We start from the raw sequence: 27,721 nt of genomic DNA, 5'->3' as shown, positions 1-27,721 counted from the left end.
CTGGAGGAAACCTGGCACCATCCCTACGGTGAAGCATGGTGCTGGCAGCAGCATGCTGTGGAGATGTTTTTCAACGGCAGGGACTGGAGGACTAGTTAGGATCGAGGGAAAGATGAACGGAGCAAAGTACAGAGAGATTTTTGATGAATACCTGCTCCAGAGCGCTCAGGACCTCACTGGGGCGAAGGTTCACCTTCCAACAGGACAATGATCCTAGGCACACAGCCAAGACAACGCAGGAGTGGCTTCGGGACAAGTCTCAATGTCCTTGAGTGGCCCGTCCAGAGCCCGGACTTGAACCCGATCGAACATCCTCTGGAGAGACATGAAAATAGCTGTGCAGCGACGCTCCCCATCCAACCTGACAGCTTCAGAGGATCTGCAGAGAAGAATAGGTAAAACGCCCAAATACAGGTGTGCCAAGCTTGTTGCATCACACCCAAGAAGACTTGAGGCTGTAATCGCTGCCAAAGGGGCTTCAAGAAAGCATTGAGTAAAGGGTCTGAATACTTATTATGATGTAATATTTCAGTTTTTTTATTTGTAATACATTTGCAAAAAATTCTAAACCTGTTTTTTGCTTTCTCATTATTGTGTTTAAATTGATGAGGGGGGAAAAACTATTTAATCAATTTTAGGATAAGGCTGTCACATTTCTTCTGGGAAAAAAGTCCAGTTGACTTTATTATGTAAATGTATGCAAAATAGATTTGAATATTTTTCAAATGTTTGCTTTTTTTTAGAGGCAAATATTTGAATGCGAATTTGTGGCTGAGTTGATCTATTTCAGTAGTCCACATATTAGCCTTTAAAATCACTGTGAATGACCTATGTCCTAGAGTAGAGCCATGTTGGAATATTACTTTATTTTGTATAATTTTTATTTTTTTACAATTTAACCTATTTTAGTTTGGGATGCTTCAGTTTTGGACAGATGAAATTGCGCTTTGGGACGATTCTGGGTTGAGCCGGCCTTTACACATACCTAGCCCTTTTGGCCAGAGGAACTTTTGTATGTACTGTTTATCTCAGTCACTAGTTAAGTTAGAAGCAAGCTGTCAATGCCACCCCTTCTCATGAGTCTCTTCTCCTATTTCCTCTTCCTCTCCACCGAACAGAAAGCACTGCGCTTGGGGACCAGCACCAAGCTAGACGAGCGTGTCTTCGCCATGTGTGAGTTCAAGAGCCAGCCGCTGCAGCAGATCATGCGCGCGGTCCACCCCGACCTCTACCGCCTGGACACCATGTCAGACCAGGTGAGAGATCACACCGACACTCTGCTTTTAACAACTGATCCAAAATCAGCTCTCCACTGACCTCCTAGTGTTATGATCTACACAGGTGGGAAATAACTTTTTGGTCCACCAGCAACTTTGGCAGGTAGATGGGGTAAAACCTTTTTACCTGCTAAAATACACTACCGGTTAAAAGTTTTAGAACACTTACTCATTCAAGGGTTTTTCTTTGTTTTTACTATTTTCTACATTGTAGAATAATAGTGAAGACATCAAAACCATGAAATAACACATGGAATCATGTAGTAACCAAAAAAGTGTTAAACAAATTAAAATATATTTTATGTTTGAGATTCTTCAAAGTAGCCACCCTTTGCCTTGATAACAGCTGCACACTCTTGGCATTCTCTCAACCAGCTTCATGAGGTAGTCACCTGGAATGCATTTAAATTAACAGGTGTGCCTTGTTAAAAGTTCATTTGTGGAATTTCTTAACTTCCTAATGCGTTTCAGCCAATCAGTTGTGTTGTGACAAGGTAGGGGGGTATACAGAAGATAGCCCTATTTGGTAAAATACCAAGTCCATATTATAGCAAGAACAGCTCAAATAAGCAAAAAGAAACAACAGTCCATCATTACTTTAAGACATGAAGGTCCATCAATACGGAACATTTCAAGAACTTTGAAAGTTTCTTCATGTGCAGTCGCAAAAACCATCAAGTGCTATGATGCAACTGGCTGTCATGAGGACCGCCACAGGAAAGGAAAACCCAGAGTTACCTCTGCTGCAGAGGATAAGATCATTAGCTACCAGCCTCAGAAATTGCAGCCCAAATAAATGCTTCAGAGTTGAAGTAACAGACACATCTCAAGACTGCATGAATCAGGCCTTCATGGTCGAATTGCTGCAAAGAAACCACTACTAAAGGACACCAATAAGAAGAAGAGACTTGCTTGGGCCAAGAATCACAAGCAATGGACATTAGACCTGTGGAAATGTATCCCAACCGCTGTGTCTTTGTGAGACGCGGTGTGGGTGAACGGATGATCTCCGCATGTGTGGTTCCCACCGTAAAGCATGGAGGAGGTGGTGTTATGGTGTGGGGGTGCTTTGCTGGTGACACTGTCTGTGATTTATTTCAAGGCACACTTAACCAGCATGGCTACCACAGCATTCTGCAGCGAGACTCCATCCCATCTGATTTTGGCTTAGTGGGACTATCATTTGTTTTTCAACAGGACAATGACCTAACACACCTCCAGGCTGTGTAAGGGCTATTTTACCAAGAAGGAGAGTGATGGAGTGCTGCATCAGATGACCTGGCCTCCACAATCCCCCGACCTCAACCAAATTGAGATGGTTTGGGATGAGTCGGACCGCAGAGTGAAGGAAAAGCCGCCAACAAGTGCTCAGCATATGTAGGAACTCCTTCAAGACTGTTGGAAAAGCCTTCCAGGTGAAGCTGGTTGAGAGAATGCCAAGAGGGTGCAAAGCTGTCAAGGCAAAGGGTTGCTATTTGAATCTGTTTTGTTTAACAGATTTGTTAAACACTCTTTTGGTTACTACATGATTCCATATGTGTTATGTCATAGTTTTGATGTCTTCACTATAATTCTACAATATAGTAAAACTAAAGAAAAACCCTTGAATGAGTAGGTGTTCTAAAACTTTTGACCGGAAGTGTATTTTTCGCCATTATTACACCAAAAATCACAAATAATGGATGTGCATGCTTTGTAATGTTTTTCTAAAACAAGAAATGTATTACTAGTTAGAAGTAATGTGGTAGGGATGTTGTAATGTGGTGTAATAATTTAGATACAATTGTATGAACAGTTCTACAACTGAACATCAAGAATCAACAAAGTGCCTACCTGCCACAAAATGCTTTGATACGGCTAATTTATTATTCGAGTATAGGCCTCTACGCTGACATTTTTTACAAGGAGCACATAAGTTGAAATTTAGGAGCACACTGAGCACAAGTTGACCTACACACTGAAGGCTGCCAAGCCGAAACATCTGTGTACACTATACCTGCTGCAGTGAAAATAATGAAGAAAACATTTGAAGTAAGCCTTACATCTTTTCAGGTGCGGACCAATCACACTTTTGCTTATCTAAATTTACAGGTTTTATGAGCAACCAAACTTCTGGGAGAGGACGATGGTCCCCTTTTTGATAGTAATTTCTTATCATTAAAACACTTAAGTTCATTAAAGTTTTTGGGGGGAGCTTCATGCTCAAACAAGCACTATATACCTGCAAATATTTGAGTCATTAGATGCACTTTTTTTCAGTTACCTCTAAGGGCGGGCCGTTAACATGGTAAGGGGACACTCCATGTCTGTCAGAGGAGAATCTCTGCTCCGCTAGCAGCAGACAGTTGCAGCAAACTCAAACTAATATTGAAAAACAATCTAGCATCTGAACAAAACTATGTAACTAGCCAAGAAGCACAAGCACAAAGTCACACTTCAGTAGCCTTTCAGGTCAATTCGACCAACTTCTACATTTGGGCTTTGGATTGAAAAAATACTTTTCTCAAATGTTCTGTGGCCAACGTGGCTGGTGAAATGGTCATTCTTACCTGCCAATGCCAAAATCGACCCGCGGGTGGCAGGTGTTCATTTCCCATCCTGCATATAGCAAATGAGTGAAAACAGTTCTTGGTTCAGTTCTTAGATACAGTGATTCTATAATGGTGGACTGATACTGATTTTGTTATGTATTTGCAGCCTTAGACTGGTTCACAGCTGGAAACATTGGTTTTGTTTACCTGGGATGGTGACGAGTATACTAATTACTGATACTGCATTACCCTTTCTGTCCACAGGGGGCTCTCCACCTGAACGACTGCATAGTGCCCCAGCCTCATCTGCTGCACCTCACGGCTGAGAAGCTGACCAGAGAAGGAGCGTTCCTCATGGACTGTGGCAGCGTAAGTCCTGCTGTGCTCTCAATCATATGACCTAAGTCCCTATAAAGCGTACCTGTCTCTGTTTGAAGACTTTAGCCATGCACTCATACATCCGTTCTTCCATGATAATAACAGATCTGATGAGGTTGGATAGGTGAAGGCAGTACTGGTAGTAACTCCACTTTCACATATCCAATCATGTATAGATCAGTGATTACGTCAGAGAAGGGACTGGGGGAAAGATCCTTGTTACTGTTTTAATGTGCACTACATTGGCTGCCTTTGTTCTCTTCTCCAGGTCTTTTACTTGTGGATTGGGAAATGCTGTAATGATGTGTTCATTCGGGACGTGTTGGGATGCCCAAACCACGCTTCTATACCCCCTAACATGGTTAGTGAGGCACAGAGATTCATTAGACACAATGTGACATATCTACCGCTGTGTATAACTCAGTGTTTTATCTCCAGCTGGTGCTTCACAGCGAGTGAGTACTGTACTCAGTTAGTTCAGCTAGGGAGTCATTAACTATTCAATCATTTGTTTGTTTGGTTCTACTTTTTGACGAATGGCCGTGGCTACATCAAATAATGTGTCATACCACACAACGGGGGTGTTGCAACAACCAACCACGTACGAACTTCACATTCCAAACCACACGTACCTATTTCACTAAACCCCCCCCCCCCCACACACACACACACACACGCAAGACGTGAAGATCTGGCATTGAAACCAACCACTAGGTCTCTGGAGTCTGTACGCACACAGTCTTTCTTGAGGGTGCAGCAGTAGTAAAAACAATTTTTTCTCCGCTTCTCTTTTATGAATACCAGACCCAAATTCCTGAGTTGGAAACCCCTCTGTCTGAACGACTGCGTGCACTCCTCGCCTGGCTACAGGACTCGAGAACCTTCAGCTCAACTCTTCACGTCGTGAAGTAAGTCAAGTGCCCCTGGTCTGATTAATTGGTGTGTGCGTTACAAATGAAGTGCCTTGGTCCATGTCATGTAGCAAACCATCAGTTTTTTCATGTGGTAAAAAAGGTACTGTGTGTTCAATGTGAACATGCAGCCACTGCGAGGGTCATTGATGGACGGCTAGGACGGAGGCCCCCTATAGTGAGCGTTGTTTTAGTTCATTCTAACGTCATGCCGGTGCGTTGTTGCACTATGACAGGCTGCTGTGGGGATCTGTTTCCTACCAATGTCTAAGGACCATAGGACAATTCTTCACACCAAAAGGAAGTCTTATGAACGCGAAGAGGCCGTTTTTAAGAATTGTTTTATTCCCGAAAGGAAGTCTTACAAATTCAAAGACTCTTTTAGGAATTTCAATAGACTGTACATTTATTCAGACTATGCCCTCATTCCTATTTCACATGCTCATCCATTTCATTACTTCTCCCTATAGGGACGATGCTACAGCGAAGACCAGCTTTTTCCAGCACTTGGTAGAGGACCGGTCGGAGTCGGCCCTCTCCTACTACGAGTTCCTGCTCCACATCCAGCAGCAGATGTCCAAGTAGAACACATTGAGCAGAAGGCCCCTTGAACGTGGCACATGACAAACCGAAAGCTCCCTCAGACTGACTGTAGTGAGGTAGTAGGACCACCGATGGACAACGCTACCACCCCAACCCCACCGAACCCCTAGCTCTCTGGTCAACCGCGGCCTATGACTGTGGGAGGCTGGTGGAAGGACCAAAGTGAAGATGACTTCCGGAGTTGAAGTGAAGGAATTGGCGTTTTGGACTCACGGAGCAAGTTATGCGCTCTGAACAGGCTGCTGCTTCAACCAGCTCGATGGCTTGAACCCTTCCCCCTATTGTCTCTCAGCCACTTTCGTAGCTCCACGTAGCATCTCTCCCCAAGAGAAAGCAAGGAGAGGCTGCTACTTCATCTGATTAAGTTGACTCTTCTCCGACACGCCCCCGCATGTTGTGGTATCATAGTTTATCACACATGCTCCCCATCCTTGTTTCATTTTCTCTTATTTTCAAACACATTGACATATGAGTACAGCATCCCCTCTCCTTGTTTTCACTGTGTGGTTTGGAGCCGCATCTTTCACCATTGTGTTTGCTGCTGCTAGTCGGGTGATTGGCTCCCCTCTGCTTAACAGGATGCTAGTCAAGTGTTTGAAGACCCTGGCCCCTCCCCCTGCTGTTCAAACCCTGTGTTGTCTAGATTAAACTGAAACCCCTGAAAATTTCCCCCCTCTTGTTTTTCGAGCCGCTACCAGAAGTTGCTGTCCACTTTGTAACTATTGAAAATAATATTTTATGTGCGATAATTTATGACGAGCTTATTAAATAAAATGAAACAGTATTTGGCTTGATGATTATTTTTCCCTCTTATAACAGTATGCCATTTACATATTTTGCAGATGTCTGTTCTGGTATTGCACTACAGGATTTCTCAAACTTGGTCCTCGGGACCCAAAGGGGTGCACGTTTCGTTTTTTTCCCTAGCACTACACAGCTGATTCAAATAATCAACTAAACATCAAGCTTTGATCAATTGAATCCGCTGTAGTTTTAGGGCAAAAACCAAAACGTGCACCAATTGGGGTCCCCGGGACCGAGTTTGGGGAAACGTTGGACTAAAGGATGTTCATCTGCTAAAATATATTTAATTCATGGTGTGTGTGGAGAATATTAATAGTTGTATCATGTGACCAAAACGGTTTTGCTTTGGTTGAGGGGACATGACTATGGTCAAGTGATTGGCAGGAACTTTGCATTTCTTTTCATCTTGGCTAAACACATCTACGTTTTCTACTGATTTCTTTAAGATGCCTATCACAGAGAACTGAAAGGCATATTGAAGTTATGTTTTATAAAGGAAATGGATTGACTGTTTCCTAAAGGAAAAGGATCGGAATACAAGACCTTTTACATACTCAATGAACCACTTCGCTAATGATTATAATCATTGGTATCTATCTGCATTGTGTACTTAAAAAAGCACTTAGTATAGCTGGGAACTTGTTAACATGTCTCAATGTCAATAGCATAAAACTCGAGGAGTCATTTAGCTTCATCCCTGAAAAGGAAACTAACATCCATCACTTTCTGTTCTCTGAAATTAGACCAATGTTTTGGAAGACATTCTGCCGTTTTACTCACCATATCTCCTCTAGTAAACACATTTTCTAAGATTAGGTTGACTAACTTGAAAAGGGGGCATACCTCAGATGCACTCGTTTAAAAATACTCTGTAGATGTATGGATAATAAATTAACTGTCCTGACTCCCTGCTCCATTTGCAAACATCTGTGGTTCCCACATGGTGAACTTGTTATTTACAAGGGAAATTACTTTGAACCTCAAATATTCCATCCAATCATGCTTTTAATGTCTGCCAAGAAGGACTATGTCAAGTAGGGAATATGTTGTAGACTACTCAGATTTTCATTTACTCTTTCTTTCTACTTTTGGGTTAGATACATCATTTGATACAGTCTGGACTAGCAAGCCATAACAGTGCATGGTATACGGTTTCTTTATCACCATCCAACTGGAAATATACATGTTTTCCTTCAACTTTTAACTTTTGAGACAAACCACCAATGCCACAAATCATTTCACATAGAACCTACTTGTTACTTTTCACACAACGGAAAGATGGCCAAACGTAATTAGATCATTGACTCAGTACATATATGTTTCTTCCCTGCAGTGTTACACACACACACATTCAGGCCTTGAAAAAGCAATTCAAGTCGAAGGGTATTTCCTTTACTTTTAAACTGTACCCTGACTGTACGCAGTGAGGTGTTGCAGCACAACTCATGAGCCCCTCACCAACAAACAAAATTATATTTAAACACCCATTTTACTGGCCAGTCCCCACGCACACTTCAACACCCCTTTCACTTACCAGCACCCCCCACCACGGTGTGTGTGTGTGATATCTTCATGGGGCATGATGTCAGTTTCCCATTCAGCCTTGCAACATGACTTAATTTTCCCATCTTGAAAACCAGAAAAAGAAGGGTTTATAACTTTCTATACCTGTTGTGTCTACTGCTGCAAACGTACATCTTATTTGAGACAGAAGTTTAAAGATTTTCTCCCCTCCACTCTTCAACTGAACTTATTACACACACAGGCCTCTTGTCTCATGTGGTAGGACTATCTTCTAGTGATATGCTGCTTGTAGTTTTGGGTGTAGTCTTGGCTTCAACAAAAGGTATTTTCTGTGCTTGTCTTGTAAGCGTACAATGGAGTTTTGTTTGACAGGATATACTGCAGATAGTAGCGGTAGTCAAAATAAAGATTTTTTTCTTTGTAATCCAGTGAAAAACAGTGCGGTTGAACAGTAGAAAATATCCAGAAGTCTCTTTTTTATCCCTATGGTAAAATAAACCTTTCCTCTTCTGCAGCTAAAAGTATCTAACGAGCCATATTTATTTTAACATGGTAGCATATTATGAAAAAAAGACCTTTAACGATATAGTAATAGTTTGTTTCATGGTAGGAAACATTCTGCGTCCACATCTGCTGCTAGCTATACACAAACAGTGGTGTAAAGTACTTAAGTAAAAATTATTTAAAGTACTAGTTAAGTCGTTTTTTGGGGGTATCTGTACTTTACTATTTATATATTTGCCAACTTTTTTACTTTTACTTCACTACATTCCTAAAAAAAATAATGTAATTTTTACTCCATACATTTTCCCTGACACCCAAAAGTACTTGTTACATTTTGACAGGAAAATGGTCCAATTCACACACTTATCAAGAGGTCATCCCTACTGCCTCTGATCTGGCAGATTCACTGAACACAAATGCTTTGTTTGTAAATGATGTCTGAGTGTTGAAGTGTGCCCCTGGCTATCTGTCAAACAGTCTGGTTTGCTTAATATAAGAAATTTAAAATGATTACACTACTGTTCAAAAGTTTGGGGTCACTTAGACATTTTCTTGTTTTTGAAAGAAAAGCATTCTGGTTAGAGACAGTTTGTGCTGTTCTGTGAAGGGAATAGTACACAGCGTTGTACGAGATCTTCAGTTTTTTGGCAATTTCTCGCCTGGAATAGCCTTAATTTCTCAGAACAAGAATAGACTGACGAGATTCAGAAGAAAGTTCTTTGTCTGGCATTTTGAGCCTGCAATCGAACCCACAAATGATGATGCTCCAGATACTCAACTAGTCTAAAGAAGGCCAGTTTTATTTCTTCTTTGATTAGCACAACAGTTTTCAGCTGTGCTAACATAATTGCAAAAGGGTTTTCTAACGATCAATTAGCCTTTTAAAATGATAAACTTGGATTAGCTAACACAACGTGCCATTGGAACACAGGAGTGATGGTTGCTGATAATGGGCCTCTGTACGCCTATGTAGATATTCCATATAAAATCTGCCGCTTCCAGCTACAATAGTCATTTACAACATTACCAATGTCTACACTGTATTTCTGATCAATTTGATGTTATTTTAATGGACAGAAAATGTGCCTTTCTTTAAAAAACAAGGACATTTCTAAGTGACCCCAAACTTTTGAACGGTAGTGTAGATTTTTACTTTTGATACTTAAGTATATTTTAGAAATTCCATTTATTTGTGATATTTAAGTATATTTAAAACCAAATACTTTTTAACTTTTACTCAAGTAGTATTTTACTGGGTGACTTTCACTTTTACTTGAGTCATTTTCTATGATGGTATCTTTACTTTTACTCAAGTATGGCAATTGAGTTATTTTTCCACCACTGCAAACAAACTTCTTTACAACACTCTTTTAATTCAGAAAAGTATCTTTGCAACACTCAATGTTTGCATTACCGTGAACGAAGGAAATGGTGTTCTCTTATAGAGGTTATCAGACGCACATTTTGCAAGTCATATCAGCTGCATCTCTATGGTTTTATGGGCAGAACTAACAGCAGTGTTTGTTCAGCTTTCCAATAGCTTGACAGAACACACAAACGAACTAACTAACAACTAGCTAACAACTAGCCCCCCCCTCCCTCAAACTCTCCAACTGTCAGAGAGAGAAAGAGAGAGTCGGCGGCGAGTTTATTTTGATGAGCATTCCTTCTTGAACAGGCCTGACTTATGAACTTGAATCATATGCAGAACGACTTGTGAGAGACTCCCATAGAGACATGGGGCCCCACAGTTTATGAACTCTGTTGCTTACTCAGTCAATACAATATTTCCCTCACGAAGGGCAGCTTGGGTAAATCAAATTGGGTTTCATTTTTGGAATAGATAGCCTACCAAGATTATTTGAATTTCAAAGCCATTTCATTGGGCTAAAACACTACATTGTTTCTTTGTTTTGGAAATACAGCAAAGGAATGATAGTGGTTCCATCTGTGTGACTGTAACTATTGTTGTACTTGGCCAGCAGAGTTAGTAATAGTAAAAGACTCAACTCGGTCCCTTCCCGTAGCCTATAGTGGCCCCAGCTTGATGTCACAATGAATAAATCTGCCCAATTACGTAAGACATCCTGCCTTCGTGCTGTATATATATTAAAAAAGCTACTCTACCCTTTTCCACATCCTCTTCATTGGCCAGCTTACTGAGCTCACAGGAAGTTGCTTCCTGCCATTTGCACGAAGTCTTGGCTTCCCCGCTTGCCGGTTTATTAGAGCCTTCTTTAGTGCTTCCTCTATGAGGGAGCTGAGTGTGACACTGCCGAGAGCCAGCCAAACGGGCACGCTCAGATGCTTCTCTCCCTGTCCCCAACACAACACTAATCCATAACCCAGCAGCTTCATTTCCTCCTCCAGGTACAGGCAAATTTGATTCTTAATTTCCAGATGTTTCTGTAGGGAGGAGGAAGGAGGGGAGTTGGAGGGGAGGACCAGACTACAAGACTGTCATGTAAGGCCCATGTGATATGGCCCGGCCTCCTTAAATAACTGACTTGGGCAGGAGCTCCTTTCACGGCAACTCCGAGGCCGTTATAGATGCTCTCTAATGGAAACAAGACGTTTGGATCCTGTGAAAATCAGGGAGTTAAAGCCAGGGGGAGACGAGCAGGAATCTGTTTTTTCAACCTCCCAGAGGCCTTAGAGATTTAGTAGTGGTATGGCCTACTACATATCAGTGCATCTATAGATTTATTTTGCATACTGTACAACCACATTTCCTTTTCTGGAAATGGATTTGGGTGTTTGTTTTAGGTTTCCTTTTATTCTATTAAAAACACGGGGGGGGGGGGGGGGGGGGGTACTTGGGTGATTCAAGAGACCTGTCAATACCATTGGGCTATCATAACAGTAGAATAATGCAATACATCTCTGGAGTGACTTGTGACAGGCCTACTATAACTGTCATAAAACTGTTATGAGAATAAATCATTGAATCATGCACTCATCAACAGGAACTCTTGCAGCTGGTAGTAATTGTCATGGAATGTTATGACACAAGCATTGCTTTTCTAACCACAGCATAATGCGTACATCATGTCAGAGTCAAACCGTATAGCGTGTTCCAAACATGGTGACTTAGTTGTGTCTTGTGACATCACCCTCTCATTCATTCACTAGTAAATAACCATATCCTCTATATATACAAAGTATGTGGACACCCCTTCAAATTTGTGGATTCGGCTATTTCAGCCACACCCTTTCCTGACAGGTGTATAAAATCGAACACACAGGCATACAATCTCCGTAGACAAACATTGGCAGTAGAATGGCCTTACTGAAGAGCTCAGTGCCACCTTTCCAACAAGTCAGTTCTTAAAATTACTGCCTTGCTAGAGCTGCCCTGGTCAACTGTAACTGCTGTTATTGTGAAGTGGAAACGTCTAGGAGCAACAACGTCTCAGCCGCAAAGTGGTAGGCCACACAAGCTCACAGACCAGAACCTCCTCGGCTGCAACACTCACACCCGAGTTCCAAATTGCCTCTGCAAGCAACATCAGCACAAGAACTGTTTGTCGGGAGCTTCATGACATGGGTTTCCATGGCCAAGCAGCCGCACACAATCCTAAGATCACCATGGGCAATGCCAAGCGTTGGCTCGAGTGGTGTAAAGCTCAACGCCATTGGACTATGGAGGAGTGGAAATGCAGTTGGATCACAGTGGAAATTCTCTGGCATCTGGCAGTCTGACGAACAAATCTGGGTTTGGCGGGTGCCAGGAGGACACTACTTGCCCCAATGTATAGTGACAACCGTAATGTTTGGTGGAGGAGGAATAATGGTCTGGAGTCGTTTTACATAGTTTGGGCTAGGTCCATTAGTTCCAGTGAAGGGAAATCTTAACGCTACAGCATATAATGACATTCTAGACGATTCTGTGCTTCCAACTTTGTGGCAACAGTTTGGAGAAGGCCCTTTCCTGTTTAAGCATGACAATGCTCCCATGCACAAAGCGAGGTCCACACAGGAATGGTTTGTCAATATTGGTGTGGAAGAACTTGACTGGCCTGCACAGAGCCCTGACCTCAACCTCATCAAACACCTTTGGGATGAATTGGAACACCGACTGCGAGCCAGGCCTAAATGCCCAACATCAGTGCCCGACCTCACTAATGCTCTTGTGCCTGAATGGAAGCAAGTCCCTGCAGCAATGTTCCAACATCTAGTGGAAAACCTTCCCAGAAGAGTGGAAGCTGTTATAGCAGCGAAGGGGGGACCAACTCCATATTAATGCCTATGATTTAGGAATGAAATGTTCGACGAGCAAGTGTCCAAATTCTTTTGGTCATGTAGTGTATATACTAAAGCGTTCTCCTGTCTGTCATAATTCCATGGTCCCAGTTATGGGTGATTATCTTAGGAATTTGCCACCCAATATATAATGATGATGTGTCAACACAACACCTTACTTCTGACCTACATGTAGCAATAGTCTCACTCCGAGCCATAAATATATGACTCTGGTCCCAGTAAAATTATTTTTGTATTTCATTAGCTGCTGCTAAAGCAGCAACTAATCTTCCTGGGGTCGACACAAAACATGACAATACAGAACATTAATAGACAAGAACAGGACAGAACTACATACATTTAAAATATGACATACACTTTCAGTGCTTAGTTCCCCTGACGTGAACAGAGACATTTCTCATGAATCATGTGGAGTTTTACCGAAGTTCGCTCCTAGCTCAGTTCCCCTGACGTGAACAGAGCCGCATACAGTGAGTGTACAAAACATTAAGAACACCTTCCTAATATTGAGGTTACCTCTGCCTTTTGTCCTCAGAACATCCTCAATTCGTCAGGGCTTGGACTCTACAAGGTGTCCAAAGTGTTCCACAGGGATGCTGACCCATGTTGACATCAATGCTTCCCACAGTTGTATCAAGTTGGCTGGATGTCCTTTGGGTGTTGGACCATTCTTGATACACACGGGAAACTGTTGAGCGTGAAAAACCCAGAAACATTGCAGTTCTAGACACAAACTGGTGCGCCTGGCAGCTATTACCATACCCTGTTCAAAGGCACTTAAATATTTTGTCTTGCCCATTCACCCTTTGAATGGCACACATACACAATCCATGTATCAATTGTCCATAGGCTTAAAAATCCTTCTTTAACCTGTCTCCTCCCCAATCATCTAAACTTATTGAAGTGGATTTAACAGGTGACATCAATAAGGGATCATAGCTTTTACCTGGATTCACCTGGTCAGTATATCTCATGAAAAGAGCAGGTGTTCATAATGTTTTGTCCACTCAGTGTAGGTCCTAAATTCCTATAGCTGTCATGTCTATTGGGGGGCACAGGGGCACGTGCCCCATCAGATTTGTACTGGAAATCTGTTTTTGTTTCTTCGTTTTTTCTCTCTGTAATACTACTAGCAACTTAGCAATTTTATGAAGTTGGATTTAGCTAGCCCAGATAGGTTCCCAATCCCCCAACCTCATAACCAGCTACCAAGAAGCCATTTCAGGCTATCAATTGCTTGCATTTCTAAAGTCTACCAACTTTGTCGCCGACATGCCAACTCAGACAATTAGACAAGCTAGGTACTCTAACTTGATTGATAGCCTGAAATGGCTTATTGGTAGCTGGTTATGATGTTGGGAGATTGGGAACCTATCTGGGCTAGCTAAAGCCAACCTCATAAAACTCAATGTATGGAATAAGACACATTCCTTTAAATGTTTTACCCAGATTTTAGCAGAGATGCATATTTGTTTAATTAAAAAAATAACTACCAGTCAGGAGGATAGATAGATCAGAGGTATGCTTAGATATGCAGAAAAATAGACATATCTTTTATTTTACAAGGAATTAAAGCATAATGATTATGGCTCTAGATTGCAGGAAAAATCATACGGTAAGTTCTGCCGACGAACGAATAATTACACATGTAAAAGACGGTAATGAGTGATGATGAGTCACTCAACCTCTCTCTGTATGTGTACTAAGCACAACCAGAGGATCAATACAATGTTATTACTTTGATTTGATTAATTTGGTCTCAGTGAATAATTGTCTTTATGATACAATATCATTTAATAGTTGAATGTAATTGGACTTGAGAAAACAGAGGGCATTGTCCCATAGGTCAGGAGAGGATATGCTGAGTAGTCACATGCACACAACTCATTCTACTGGCTGGGTGGGTATAAGATATACACTGCTCAAAAAAATAAAGGGAACACTTAAACAACACAATGTAACTCCAAGTCAATCACACTTCTGTGAAATCAAACTGTCCACTTAGGAAGCAACACTGATTGACAATAAATTTCACATGCTGTTGTGCAAATGGAATAGACAACAGGTGGAAATTATAGGCAATTAGCAAGACACCCCCAATAAAGGAGTGGTTCTGCAGGTGGTGACCACAGACCACTTCTCAGTTCCTATGCTTCCTGGCTGATGCTTCCAAAGGCGGAGGTAGCAGTCCTGCTGCTGGGTTGTTGCCCTCCTATGGCCTCCTCCACGTCTCCTGATGTACTGGCCTGTCTCCTGGTAGCGCCTCCATGCTCTGGACACTACGCTGACAGACACAACAAACCTTCTTGCCACAGCTCGCATTGATGTGCCATCCTGGATGAGCTGCACTACCTGAGCCACTTGTGTGGGTTGTAGACTCCGTCTCATTCTACCACTAGAGTGAAAGCACCGCCAGCATTCAAAAGTGACCAAAACATCAGCCAGGAAGCATAGGAACTGAGAAGTGGTCTGTGGTCACCACCTGCAGAACCACTCCTTTATTGGGGGTGTCTTGCTAATTGCCTATAATTTCCACCTTTTGTCTATTCCATTTGCACAACAGCATGTGAACTTTATTGTCAATCAGTGTTGCTTCCTAAGTGGACAGTTTGATTTCACAGAAGTGTGATTGACTTGGAGTTATATTGTGTTGTTTAAGTGTTCCCTTTATTTTTTTGAGCAGTGTATTTAGGCAGGCCTCACATTCATTTTCAATTCAAAAGCACTCACCATGTCACGTTCCTGACCTGTTTTCTGTTGTTTTGTATGTGTTTAGTTGGTCAGGACGTGAGCTGGGTGGGAATTCTATGTTGTGTGTCTAGTTTGTCTGTTTCTATGTCAGCCTAGTGTGGGTTCTCAATCAGAGACAGATGGTAGTCGTTGTCTCTGATTGAGACTCATATATAGGAGGCTTGTTTTGTGTTGGGATTTTGTGGGTGTTTGTTACCTGTCTCTGTGTTTGTGTTCTGCACCAGATAGGTCTGTATCGGTTTTGCACATTTGTTATTTTGTATGTTGTTTGTAGTGTTTCACGTGTTCTTGATTAAACATGTTTAACACTAGCCACGCTGCACTTTGGTCCTCTCCTTCACCCCTGGAAGAAAACCTTTACAGAAACACCCACCAAACCCGGACCAAGCAGCGTGGCAACGGGCAGCAGCAACAGCAGCAGCGGTACCAGGAGGAATGGTCATGGGAGGAAATCATAAACGGAAAAGGACCCTGGGCAAAGGTGGGAGAGAATCGCCACTCTTGGGAGGAGAAGGAGGCAGCCACAGCCCAGGAGCGCTGGATTGAGGAGGCAGCACGTAAGAGAGGCTGGAAGCCCGAGAGGCTCACCCAAAAATTTCTTGGGGGGGGGGCTAAAGGGGAGTGTGGCGAAGCCGGGTTGGATACCTGAGCCAACTCCCCGGGCTTACCGTGGAGTGAGAGGGCGTCGTACTGGTCAGACACCGTGTTATGCGGTAAAGCGCACGGTGTCCCCAGTACGCGTGCTTAGCCCAGTGCGGGCTATTCCACCTTGCCGCACTGGGAGGGCTAGGTTGGGCATCGAGCTGGATGTCATGAAGCCGGCCCAACGTATCTGGCCTCCAGTACGTCTCCTCGGGCCGGCGTACATGGCACCAGCCTTACAGGTGGTGTCCCCGGTTCGCCTGCATAGCCCAGTGCGGGTTGTTCCACCTCGCCGCACTGGCAGGGCTACGGGGACCATTCAACCTGGTAAGGTTGGAGAGGCTCGGTGCTCAAGAGCGCGTGTCCTCCTTCACGGTCCGGTATATCCGGCGCCACCTTCCTGCCCCAGACCAGTACCACCAGTGCCTACACCACGCACCAGGCTTCCAGTGCATCTCCAGAGCCCTGTTCCTCCTCCCCGCACTCGCCCTGAGGTGCGTGCCCTCAGCCCGGTACCTCCAGTTCCGGCACAACGCATCAGGCCTATAGTGCGTCTCAGCCGGCCAGAGTCTGCCGTCTGCCCAGCGGTGCCTGAACTGCCCGTCTGCCCAGCGGTGCCTGAACTGCCCGTCTGCCCAAAGCCGTCTGAACCGTCCGTCTGCCCAGCGCCGTCTGAGCCATCCGTCTGCCCAGCGCCGTCTGAGCCATCCGTCTGCCCAGCGCCGTCTGAGCCATCCGTCTGCCCAGCGCCGTCTGAGCCATCCGTCTGCCCAGCGCCGTCTGAGCCATCCGTCTGCCCAGCGCCGTCTGAGCCATCCGTCTGCCCAGCGCCGTCTGAGCCATCCGTCTGCCCAGCGCCATCTGAGTCATCCGTCTGCCACGAGCCATTAGAGCCGCCCGTCTGTCCCGAGCCATTAGAGCCGTCCGTCAGTCAGGAGCCGCTAGAGCCGTCCGTCAGTCAGGAGCTGCCAGAGCCGCCAGCCAGTCAGGAGCTGCCAGAGACGCCAGCCAGTCAGGAGCTGCCAGAGACGCCAGCCAGTCAGGAGCTGCCAGAGACGCCAGCCAGTCAGGAGCTGCCAGAGACGCCAGCCAGTCAGGAGCTGCCAGAGACGCCAGCCAGTCAGGAGCTGCCAGAGACGCCAGCCAGTCATGAGCTGCCAGAGACGCCAGCCAGTCATGAGCTGCCAGAGACGCCAGCCAGTCATGAGCTGCCCTCCAGTCATGAGCTGCCCTCCAGTCATGAGCTGCCCTCCAGTCATGAGCTGCCCTCCAGTCATGAGCTGCCCTCCAGTCATGAGCTGCCCTCCAGTCATGAGCTGCCCTCCAGTCATGAGCTGCCCTCCAGTCATGAGCTGCCCTCCAGTCATGAGCTGCCACTCAGTCCGGAGCTGCCACTCAGTCCGGAGCTGCCACTCAGTCCGGAGCTGCCACTCAGTCCGGAGTTGTCCCTCTGTCCTGAGCTACCTCTCTGTCCTGGGCTACCTCTCTGTCCTGGGCTACCTCTCTGTCCTGGGCTACCTCTCTGTCCTGGGCTACCTCTCTGTCCTGGGCTACCTCTTTGTCCTGAACTACCTCTCTGTCCTGAGTTGTCTCCTCTATTGTAGAGGGGAGTTGGTGAAGGTTCCTGGACCATGGTCGGGGGCGAGGGTCGCCACTCAAGGGACGCTAAGGAGGTGGACAAAGACAATGGTGGAGTGGTGCCCTCGTCCACCGCCGGAGCCGCCACCGCGGACAGATGCCCACCCAGACCCTCCCCTTGAGTTTTAGGGGTGCGCCCGGAGTTCGCACCTTGAGGGGGGGGTTCTGTCACGTTCCTGACCTGTTTTCTGTTGTTTTGTATGTGTTTAGTTGGTCAGGACGTGAGCTGGGTGGGAATTCTATGTTGTGTGTCTAGTTTGTCTGTTTCTATGTCAGCCTAGTGTGGGTTCTCAATCAGAGACAGATGGTAGTCGTTGTCTCTGATTGAGACTCATATATAGGAGGCTTGTTTTGTGTTGGGATTTTGTGGGTGTTTGTTACCTGTCTCTGTGTTTGTGTTCTGCACCAGATAGGTCTGTATCGGTTTTGCACATTTGTTATTTTGTATGTTGTTTGTAGTGTTTCACGTGTTCTTGATTAAACATGTTTAACACTAGCCACGCTGCACTTTGGTCCTCTCCTTCACCCCTGGAAGAAAACCTTTACACACCACATCTTTGCATATCTACAGTAGGCCTGCCGCCTATATGAGGCAAGGCTGAAGTGGACATACTGCTTGTTCGGCTGGGTACATTGGTGTTCCTGAATTCAACAATGCTGCATTTAATATGGTTGCCTTTCAAAACACATAGTGGTTATTTCTATTTGAATTGTTCATATTGTTAATATACAAAAAGTCTATTCATAATCAGTGCACAATGTTTTAGACACCTGGAAAGAGATGCATCTGTTATCAGTTGCTATTAGCTGAACTTTGGATTGACCGATAAGGTTACTACAAATCTTATCAGGGATTGTGGTTTGTACAACCTGTCAAACAGGCTTTTATGTAATACAAATCACATTCATCTCTATTTTGTATTACTTGTGGTATAATGATCATAAATTGACAGGTTGATGTCTATATAACATCTATCCCAGTAATAAAAGATGTCTGGTAACCAATCAAAAATGCTGCTCATAGGTTTATCAGTAATAACTTTTTTATGCATTTTACTTACACTATAGAATAAGGTTTAACAGGTGCAGAGTATTGCAGACACTAAAGACACGGGCAACATAATGCATATATTTAGTACCTAAACAGAAGCAAAGCTGGGGTTTTGGCCATCTTATCCAGCTGTTCAGTGAGAGTAACTTATAATTGTGGGCCAAATCTGAGTCTAAGAAGAGCATGAAAAGGAACCTTCTGTTGAAACTGGTGAACGTTTGTGTGCAAGTATTTGCTGTTTATCCCAGAGAAAATCAACACCATAAGGTAATTTCCATTGTAATAGCAAGTATAGCCAAGTCACCACTAAGGGAAACTGGGAAAGAATAAATAAATAAATCCTCCAGTGTCAACCTTTTGGGTGACCCAACCAAATTCACATAGAAATGTGAATATAGATTTGTCATTATCATTGAACGCAAGTCTAAGTAGTGGTATATCTGTTCTATATTCACTATTTAGATGTTTCCCTTCTTAAGTTTAGGTTTTGCTCTTTTACTCTTGGTTTTGTACAATATGTTACAATATGTTTGGTTATGGTGACGATATTTTACAGCGGTTTAGATGGTGCAATGGTTCTCTACACTATACTTGCTTGTTTTGTCACATAAACTGAAATTAGGCGAACTATTAGAATTTTAGCAACCAGGAAATGGCAGAGACATTTCTGCATAATGCACCTTTAATGGTTTGTTACAATTTCCTCTTGGGTTATGGCATCCTAAGACTCTAGGCTAATACCTCCCTGAATGGCAATGAATGATAGATTCCATTACATGTTCCAAGTAAGTAAATGTCAAGTAATGACATGTTTATTACAGTTGTAGAAATAAATTGAGGGGGAAAACTCCAAAACTGTGGGATTATTTTACACATTATTTCAAAGCATGTAGCGAATTTCATGGAACAATACTATTTGAAATAGAATAGCCTGATCTGGCAGGTTGCAGGTATAGCTGGACTTTGTTGTCCTCGTGCATTCCTGACGTCACCAAGCATATGTTGCATACTGCGAAGAGACCAGAATTGTCAGCAGTTGAGTGGAAGAAGCTGAAGCACTATAGGTATGTTATGGAAATATTTAAACTTTTCTAGTAGACCTACTTTATTCATATATTAATGTGTATGTCACTTTAAAACGTGCTCATATTTTTGTTGATTCAAACTTCAATTAAATTTCACATAAAAGGGGAGTGTTTTGTGAAACTTGCTCTGGGATAACCACTGTTGACAGTAGTAACGCTTATACGGTCCACATTCTCAGTCAGTGTGACATGCTTTTAGGTCGTTAGTTTCGCAGGGGCTGTAATTGTTAAACGATTTCTGTTTGTACTTATCTCCAGCATTTCCTAGTTTCCACTGGTGTTTACTGGCAAACGGACGTCATTTGCATTGGAACTTCAAACACGGAGTGTTCTAATTTAGTGCCTAGGCTACGTTACAAAAACGACTTCTGTGGCTGAGAGCTCTTTTTGGAGGGAACATGGCTTCAAATGGGATAGAAAGTATGCAGTTAGCGGAGGATCAGATCAAAATTCTGGAGGAGAATTTCACCAGAGTCAGCAAGCATCCGGATGAGTCGACACTCATGTTAATCGCAGCTGAAAGCGGACTAACCGAGGAAGAGACAGCGGTGAGTGTTCACTGTTCAATTATGTTCTCGATGTTGTTTTAGGCCTAATGATAAGGTTACGCTCTCTAGGAACATCTACTTTTTCTATGAAGGATATAATGTTGCGAGGAAAGAAACTTTGCTGAGGGTGGATAGGCTGGAAGCGCCCTATAATGATTGACACCACACACTATTGCCAATACTCTAAATTAAGTTAATATTGCAAATTGAAAATCAACAACAATGTCAACAATCAAATGGCTACCTTATTTATCGTGAACAGAAAAAACAATTCAGAGAGTTACACATATTTGGGAACCAATAGGCTATAATGTTGTTGCAGTGTGCTTTCCAATTAGTTTTTTCTTCTTTTTTTCCGCGCACCATTGAACAAATAGGCTACTATGTAGCAAGCCAATTTTCCAGAGACAATTGGGTATTTCACTGAATAGGCGTAATGGGCCGCAGATGAGAGTGGTCAGCAGAATGATTGTTGTTTTGATGAGATATTATCGACCTCTATTATGCTACCGAAATATCTAGCCTTTATTTTTGTTTTTTAGTGGGAACAATGTAAACAGAGAATAGCGTGATACGGACAGCGCTGACTCTGCGCGCGTCCACGCCTCTTTGCGCGCCTCATTCGGCTCGTATGCCATGGCAGTGCCACTGTCCCCGAAATAACACGATGAAGACATTTTTAAATAGAGCATTTACCATCATCACAGAGATTCCAAACATTCTAATAACAAATACGAACACCAGTGGTCCTAATAATATCGGGTTACATAACAATGTTGCCAGTTGGATCAGCTTTGGATTCAGTCAAAACATAAATTGTATTAAGTCAATATTTGTTGTTTGACTTTACTCTTGATTATGCAATAACCAAGCCATTGAGTAATCATTTGGCATGACAGAAACGGGTATAAAGTGTCATGGTAGGGCCTATCCTATATTTGAAGTTATACAGACATCTCTATCTAATAGTATTCCTCTTATGTAGAGGCTAGTTATTCTAATTCAGTATTTAAGCCGTTTTATATCCTTGTTGTAATGCACAGTGTTGTTTATTGTCCTTTTTACATAGCCTACTGTAGTTGATGGAGAAACAATATGTTCCGTTTCAGGATTCACAATTACACCTTTGGTGTTGTTTTGGAGGAAGACATGTGAGCTGGGTTCATTTTATATGAAAGTTTCAGGTACTGTGAGCAGATTTTGTCCCACACATTATTTGCATTAACAAATGAAGGATTATCAAGTACAGATCATGGCAGCCAGTATGACACGTTTCTCAAAAGGTTCTCCCTCTCTCCTCTGCAAACCGTTTTGGCATGCTCACTCCACTGCTGTTGTGACTGCGTGTTTCCATTGTGAGTGCACAAAGATGGGAGATGCCCAGCCAACTTGACTGGACAAATGTGGTTCTGGGTGAAGTGAGTACTTGGTCCTCTGACTTCATTTACAGCGGATCTTTTTAACCACCTACTGTTGGAACATGAATTGGAACATGGCGCTGGCTGTTTAATAGTCATTACAGTACCTTAAGGGAAGGGCACACCCTGTTACCACTCCCTCACCTGCATAAAGAGCATTTACAACATGTTTCTACCTCTTTACAAAGTATTTTATACCAGTGGTTCCCATCCCAACCTTTGTTGAACCGTGACACACCTTGATGGGACATACTATTCTGCAGCACACCTAAAATGTCCCTGTTAATTTATTAAGTGGTATAATGACCTCTATCTCATCTGATCCATACTGCAAATCATCTATTTTCTGTAACCAATGTTTTTTATAGATTAAATAGGCTTAATTTGAAATATTTTCCTTACACATGATGGTTAATTTGTGTGTACCCCTTTAGGAGCATCTTGTGAATCTGTGCCAGAAAGTAGTTCCAAAATAGGTATTTCGTTTTGAACGGTTTGGGCTATAGTCCAGCTGTTTTCTGCATTGTAAAGGTGTAAACACGGACACAAAGCCATGCTCCGTTTCTTCAGCAGAGGTTGTGGTATAGCTAAGCCCAAAACCATATATTAATAAATAAAAGTATCTGGCTAAACCTAATCAGACTTGCCTATGCTAATGGTTTTCACAGACCAAATAAAATGATACACGTGATTTTGGTCATGATGCGCGCCCATCAAATGATACAAATGTATCAACAGCCTGAGTGCACTGGACTTCAAACAAAGATACAGATGTAACCATGGATGCAGTTTTATCATTGGAATGTGATACAAAATCTGTTACGGTGTGCTTTAGAACCATGTAGAGCGGTTGGGTAGGCTGTTTGGAGTGTTTGTCCGTCTCAAAAAATAAATAAATATATATATATATAATAATAATTAGGACCCCCCCCCCACTGCTAAAACCAAAGTTGCGCCCCTGGATGTAACCATGTGCCATTTAATGTATTATCTGACCGGCACAAGTGCTCCCAAGTCAAAATGCTATGTGCACTCCACAGGTCACGTTTATAAATTAGTGTCCCAAAAAATTATCAAGATTAGGAAAAGTTTCGCGGCACACCTGACGGGGTTACCACCACTTCCGAATTCGCCCCCATTCATTTTCAACAGGAGCATGCGGAGCAATGCACAGGGGATTGTGGGAAGATGTGAACCCTGCTAGTGGAGAGATAGAAAAAGTTTAGCTCTGGTCTACTTTATGCAACTTGCACGCTGCCGTTAACCAATCAGGTGAGGAGCAAATGTTTGCTAGAAAATCTTCCATTCATGAAACATAGTTCCACCTGTCATTAGTTCTGGGCAACACAACCAAAAAACATGGAGATAACAGCAATGGAAGAGGGTGAAAGGATTCCTACTCCAGCTGTCAGAAAAGGGAGTAGGTGTACTAGTTAGAAAGGACAGGTTGTCGGATGACATTATGAACATATTCCTCCTAAAGAGGAAAACTATCAAGACAGACCGAGAGATAATAGCTATCTAATTAATAAAATGATGCGAAAGCCTGTCTGCAGATGAAGAGGTCCCAGTGAATGTCCCAAGAGACCCTGGCACATCCTTGTATGCCACGGGTTGTATGTGTACTTATGTTAGCAAATGTTATATCCAACAATACAGTTAATTCACACTCAATGTAGTCTACAAACTTATTACAGCTGGAGCAGGCCAATCCTTCTCCTGAAGGTATGCTGGGTGTTCAGGCTTCTGTCCCAGCCCAGCACTAACACACCCGATTCAACTTAGAAAACCTAATAAGTTGATAATAATGAGTATTATTGCTGGGCTGGAATAGAAGTCTGCTCATCCAGTAGAGTAGGAAGTGGAGCAAGGTTGGCCACCTCTGGTATGTTTATTCACCCGAAATGATGCTTTAGTAATATTAGCCTACTTACTAAAATGTCTAACATTTACAAACAAGTTAGATTATTTATTTTAAAAAGAAAATATATATATATATTTGGATTCATTCAATGTTGATTCATTGAAGTGAAGTGTTTCAACTGGTTTTAATTGTTAACTTAAAAACATTAGATGAACTAGGGTCGATGTTCATTCATCACAGATCACAATTCTGCAATAAAAAGGTGTGAAAGGAATCTGTCTCTAATTTGTCTCAGGATATCAGCCATGTGAACCCATTTTGCATCTTATCATAGTGGCATGCATCACCAATGCAGCCATGGGCCTTCATGTATGAGGGCATAACTGGCCTAATGGGCATATGCAATTAATGTGCCCCTTGTCAATGTACATATGAAGCAGAGAATAGCTAAACTCACACATCATTTGCATATCGATGAGCTAGCTATATATTCTCAATTTAAAATGATAGACCTACAGTTGAAGTCAGAAGTTTACATACACCTTAGCCAAATACATTTAAACTCAGTTTTTCACAATTCCTGACATTTAATCCAAGGAAAAATTCCCTATCTTAGGTCAGTTAGGATCACCATTTTATTTTAAGAATTTGGAATGTCAGAATAATAGTAGAGAGAATGATTGATTTCAGCTTTTATTTTTCATCACATTCCCAGTGGGTGAGAAGTTTACATACACTCAATTAGTATTTGGTAGCATTGCCTTTAAATTGTTTAACTTGGGTCAAACGTTTCGGGTAGCCTTCCACAAGCTTCCCACAATAAGTTGGGTGAATTTTGGCCCATTTCTCCTGACAGAGCTTGTGTAACTGAGTCAGGTTTGTAGGCCTCCTTGCCCACACATGCATTTTCAGTTCTGCCCACAAATATAGGATTGAGGTCAGGGCTTTGTGATGGCCACTCCAATACCTTGACTTTGTTGTCCTTAAGCCATTTTGCCACAACTTTGGAAGAATGCTTGGGGTCACTGTCAATTTGGAAGACCCATTTGAAACCAAGCTTTAACTTCCTGACTGATGTCTTGAAATGTTGCTTCAATATAACCACATCATTGTCCATCATCATGATGCCATCTATTTTGTGAAGTGCACCAGTCCCTCCTGCAGCAAAGCACCCCCACAACATGATGCTGCCACCCCCGTGCTTCACGGTTGGGATGGTGTTCTTCGGCTTGCAAGCCTCCCCCTTTAACCTCCAAACATAACGATGGTCTTTAAGGCCAAACAGTTCTATTTTTGTTTCATCAGGCCAGAGGATATTTCTCCAAAAAGAACGATCTTTGTCCCCATGTGCAGTTGCAAACCGTAGTCTGGCTTTTTTTATGGCTGTTTTGGAGCAGTGGCTTCTTCCTTCCTCGTTTTACTGTGGATATAGATACTTTTGTACCCATTTCCTCCAGCATCTTCACAAGGTCCTTTGCTGTTGTTCTGGGGTTGATTTGCACTTTTCGCACCAAAGTATGTTCATCTCTAGGAGACAGAACGTGTCTCCTTCCTGAGCGGTATGACGGCTTCGTGGACCCATGGTGTTTATACTTGCGTACTATTGTTTGTACAGATGAAAGTGGTACCTTCAGGCGTTTGGAAATTGCTCCCAAGGATGAACCAGACTTGTGGAGGTCTACAATTATTTTGCTGAGGTTTTGGCTGATTTCTTTTGGTATTCCCATGATGTCAAGCAAAAAGGCACTGAGTTTGAAGGTAGGCCTTGAAATACATCCACAGGTACACCTCCAATTGACTCAAATGATGTGAATTAGCCTATCAGAAGCTTCTAAAGCCATGACATCATTTTCTGGAATTTTCCAAGCTGTTTAAAGCCACAGTCAACTTAGTGTATGTAATCTTCTGACCCACTGGAATTGTGATATAGTGAAATAATCTGTCTGTAAACAATTGTTGGAAAAATTACTTGTGTCATGCACAAAGTAGATGTCCTAACTGACTTGCCAAAACTATAGTTTGTTAACAAGAAATTTGTGGAGTGGTTGAAAAACATTTTTTAATGACTCCAACTTAAGTGTATGTAAACTTCCGACTTCAACTGTATATAGAGCCCTTATTGCATGGAACTTCCTTCCATCTTGCAGTGCTCAAATAAACAGCAAACCTTTGTTTCAAAAAAACAAATAAAGAAACATCTCGTGGCACAGTGCCTCTCCCCTATTTGACCTAGATAGTTTGTGTGTTTGCATTGATATGTATCAATGTATTATGTTTCATGTTTTGTGTGGACCCCAGGAAGAGTAGTTGCTGCTTTTGCAACAGCTAATGGGGATCCTAATAAAATAACAAAATACCAAATACCAAATACTGTGAGACAACTATTTTGTGTAAAAAAAAAAGCAACAAATGATTTATGCACATCAACTATTGATATTGTTTCCATTTATTTGACTCTTTATCTAAACAGATTCATTAAATATTTGTGAATTATTCTAAATGTTCTATGTGTAATACATAGCATAATAAAGTATGGGTGTGAGACAAGGCAAAACAGTGAAATCCAGAGATTAAATGCTTTAGAAAATAAACAAAAGAACAAAATTGAAAGCTGAAAAAATATATATTTTAATGTCTACTGAAAGGTAGAAATGACGTTGCCTCGAGCAGCACCGCAGCTATTGCGTCGAGCGAGATGCAAGACTACGCTCACACACATGGCACGGATTGTATTCACGCTGTTACAACGTGGGAGCAACGGGACCAAAACAGCAGAGTAGTGTACCTTCGCGCTTCAACTCTCTTAGTTGTCGTGGAAATTGACCCACTATGCTGTTTACTTCGTGCGTCTACATCATATTTCTGAGCATACCTTTAAGGTTGGGGTTGGGTTTAAAATCAGATTGTATGACTTTCTGGCTGTGCCTCCTGTACATGAGTAATCTCAAAAAATGCCAACCTGCAACCTCATTGCCCTCATTGACCTGCAACCTCATTGCCCTGAAAAACACCAAGGGGAAATTGCTTAGGAATATTAATGTAATTATGAGTTCGTTCAGTGTATAACCTACCATTACCTCTCCCAGGTCATTTTACAGATTCTGTGACTAACGCTCCAATAATAATACTATTTGGAACTAATACCTGGTGGAACAATAGCAACAATGTCGTGGTGTGACGTCATCTGTCTCTGACACCTGTCTTGGGCTCTTTTTGTTTGTTCCAGAAATGGTTCAGGCTACGCAACGCACGGTGGAGACAGGCAGAGGGCCTTCCAGCTCAACTGGGATCAGTGAAAGACTGAAATTGGAGTGGTGAAGGAAACCTCCCCCTCACCCCGTTGCTTCTCTGACTGATCTGCCACGCCCTTACCGACCAACTCCCAGGACACATCAACCACTCATACCTTCCTTCCATCATTCTCTCTCCTTTGTATCTAAGCTATTTTCATTTAGTGAATGTGTGAAGTGTAATGCGAGTCAATGTTTTTTGCCAATATAATTGGCATGTTTACATATAATAATAAATAAACAAACATATATTACAAATGATGCAGACTGCTTTCGTGCTGCATGTTATCAGTATGAGGGGCCTTCTGAACTTAATGAGGAAGTACTGTAGGGTACAATGGCGGAAAGATTTGGAGGGGGGGACTTTGTTGTAAGCCTTTGTTTTGTGCATCTCTCAGCAGGGAGCGGGATAACATTGGGCTTTCATGGGACTATAAAACATGTGAGGCAGCGCTCATGTTATGACACATTCAACAGGAATCAGCTGGCCCTGTAACAGGGACTTGGGGTCGATGGCTAATTTGAAGGGAAAGGCTTTAGACGTAAGCTGGGATCAGAGCAACCAACTGCCAGCAGGTGATGCCACCTACCTGTCGGTTCAGTTGTCCCTGTTTCTAGGATGTCAGACAACAAGTAAAG

At 42.7% G+C, this 27,721-nt stretch overlaps 1 protein-coding gene and 1 long non-coding RNA gene across 2 annotated transcripts in view; both read left to right on the top strand.

Annotated features, from left to right (window-relative positions):
• LOC120048060 (protein transport protein Sec24B-like) overlaps nt 1-6,484 on the top strand; it is a 30,299-nt gene extending 23,815 nt beyond the window's left edge. Inside the window, exons 19-23 of the mRNA XM_038993750.1 lie at nt 1,119-1,256; nt 4,073-4,177; nt 4,455-4,547; nt 4,991-5,094; nt 5,568-6,484. Of these exons, the coding sequence (XP_038849678.1) occupies nt 1,119-1,256; nt 4,073-4,177; nt 4,455-4,547; nt 4,991-5,094; nt 5,568-5,682 (555 nt within the window). The 3' untranslated portion in view covers nt 5,683-6,484. The remainder of the gene's footprint in view (nt 1-1,118; nt 1,257-4,072; nt 4,178-4,454; nt 4,548-4,990; nt 5,095-5,567) is intronic.
• Nucleotides 6,485-20,400: 13,916 nt separating this feature from the next.
• LOC120048059 lies at nt 20,401-27,343 on the top strand. The gene is made up of 3 exons (XR_005476962.1): nt 20,401-20,510; nt 21,620-21,694; nt 27,019-27,343. It is a non-coding gene; the product is annotated as an uncharacterized LOC120048059 (long non-coding RNA).
• Nucleotides 27,344-27,721: the final 378 nt, after the last annotated feature.

This window comes from Salvelinus namaycush, chromosome 5 (assembly GCF_016432855.1).
Source record: "Salvelinus namaycush isolate Seneca chromosome 5, SaNama_1.0, whole genome shotgun sequence".
Classification (NCBI taxonomy): domain Eukaryota; kingdom Metazoa; phylum Chordata; class Actinopteri; order Salmoniformes; family Salmonidae; genus Salvelinus; species Salvelinus namaycush.
This window is presented reverse-complemented; position numbering and strand designations above follow the sequence as displayed.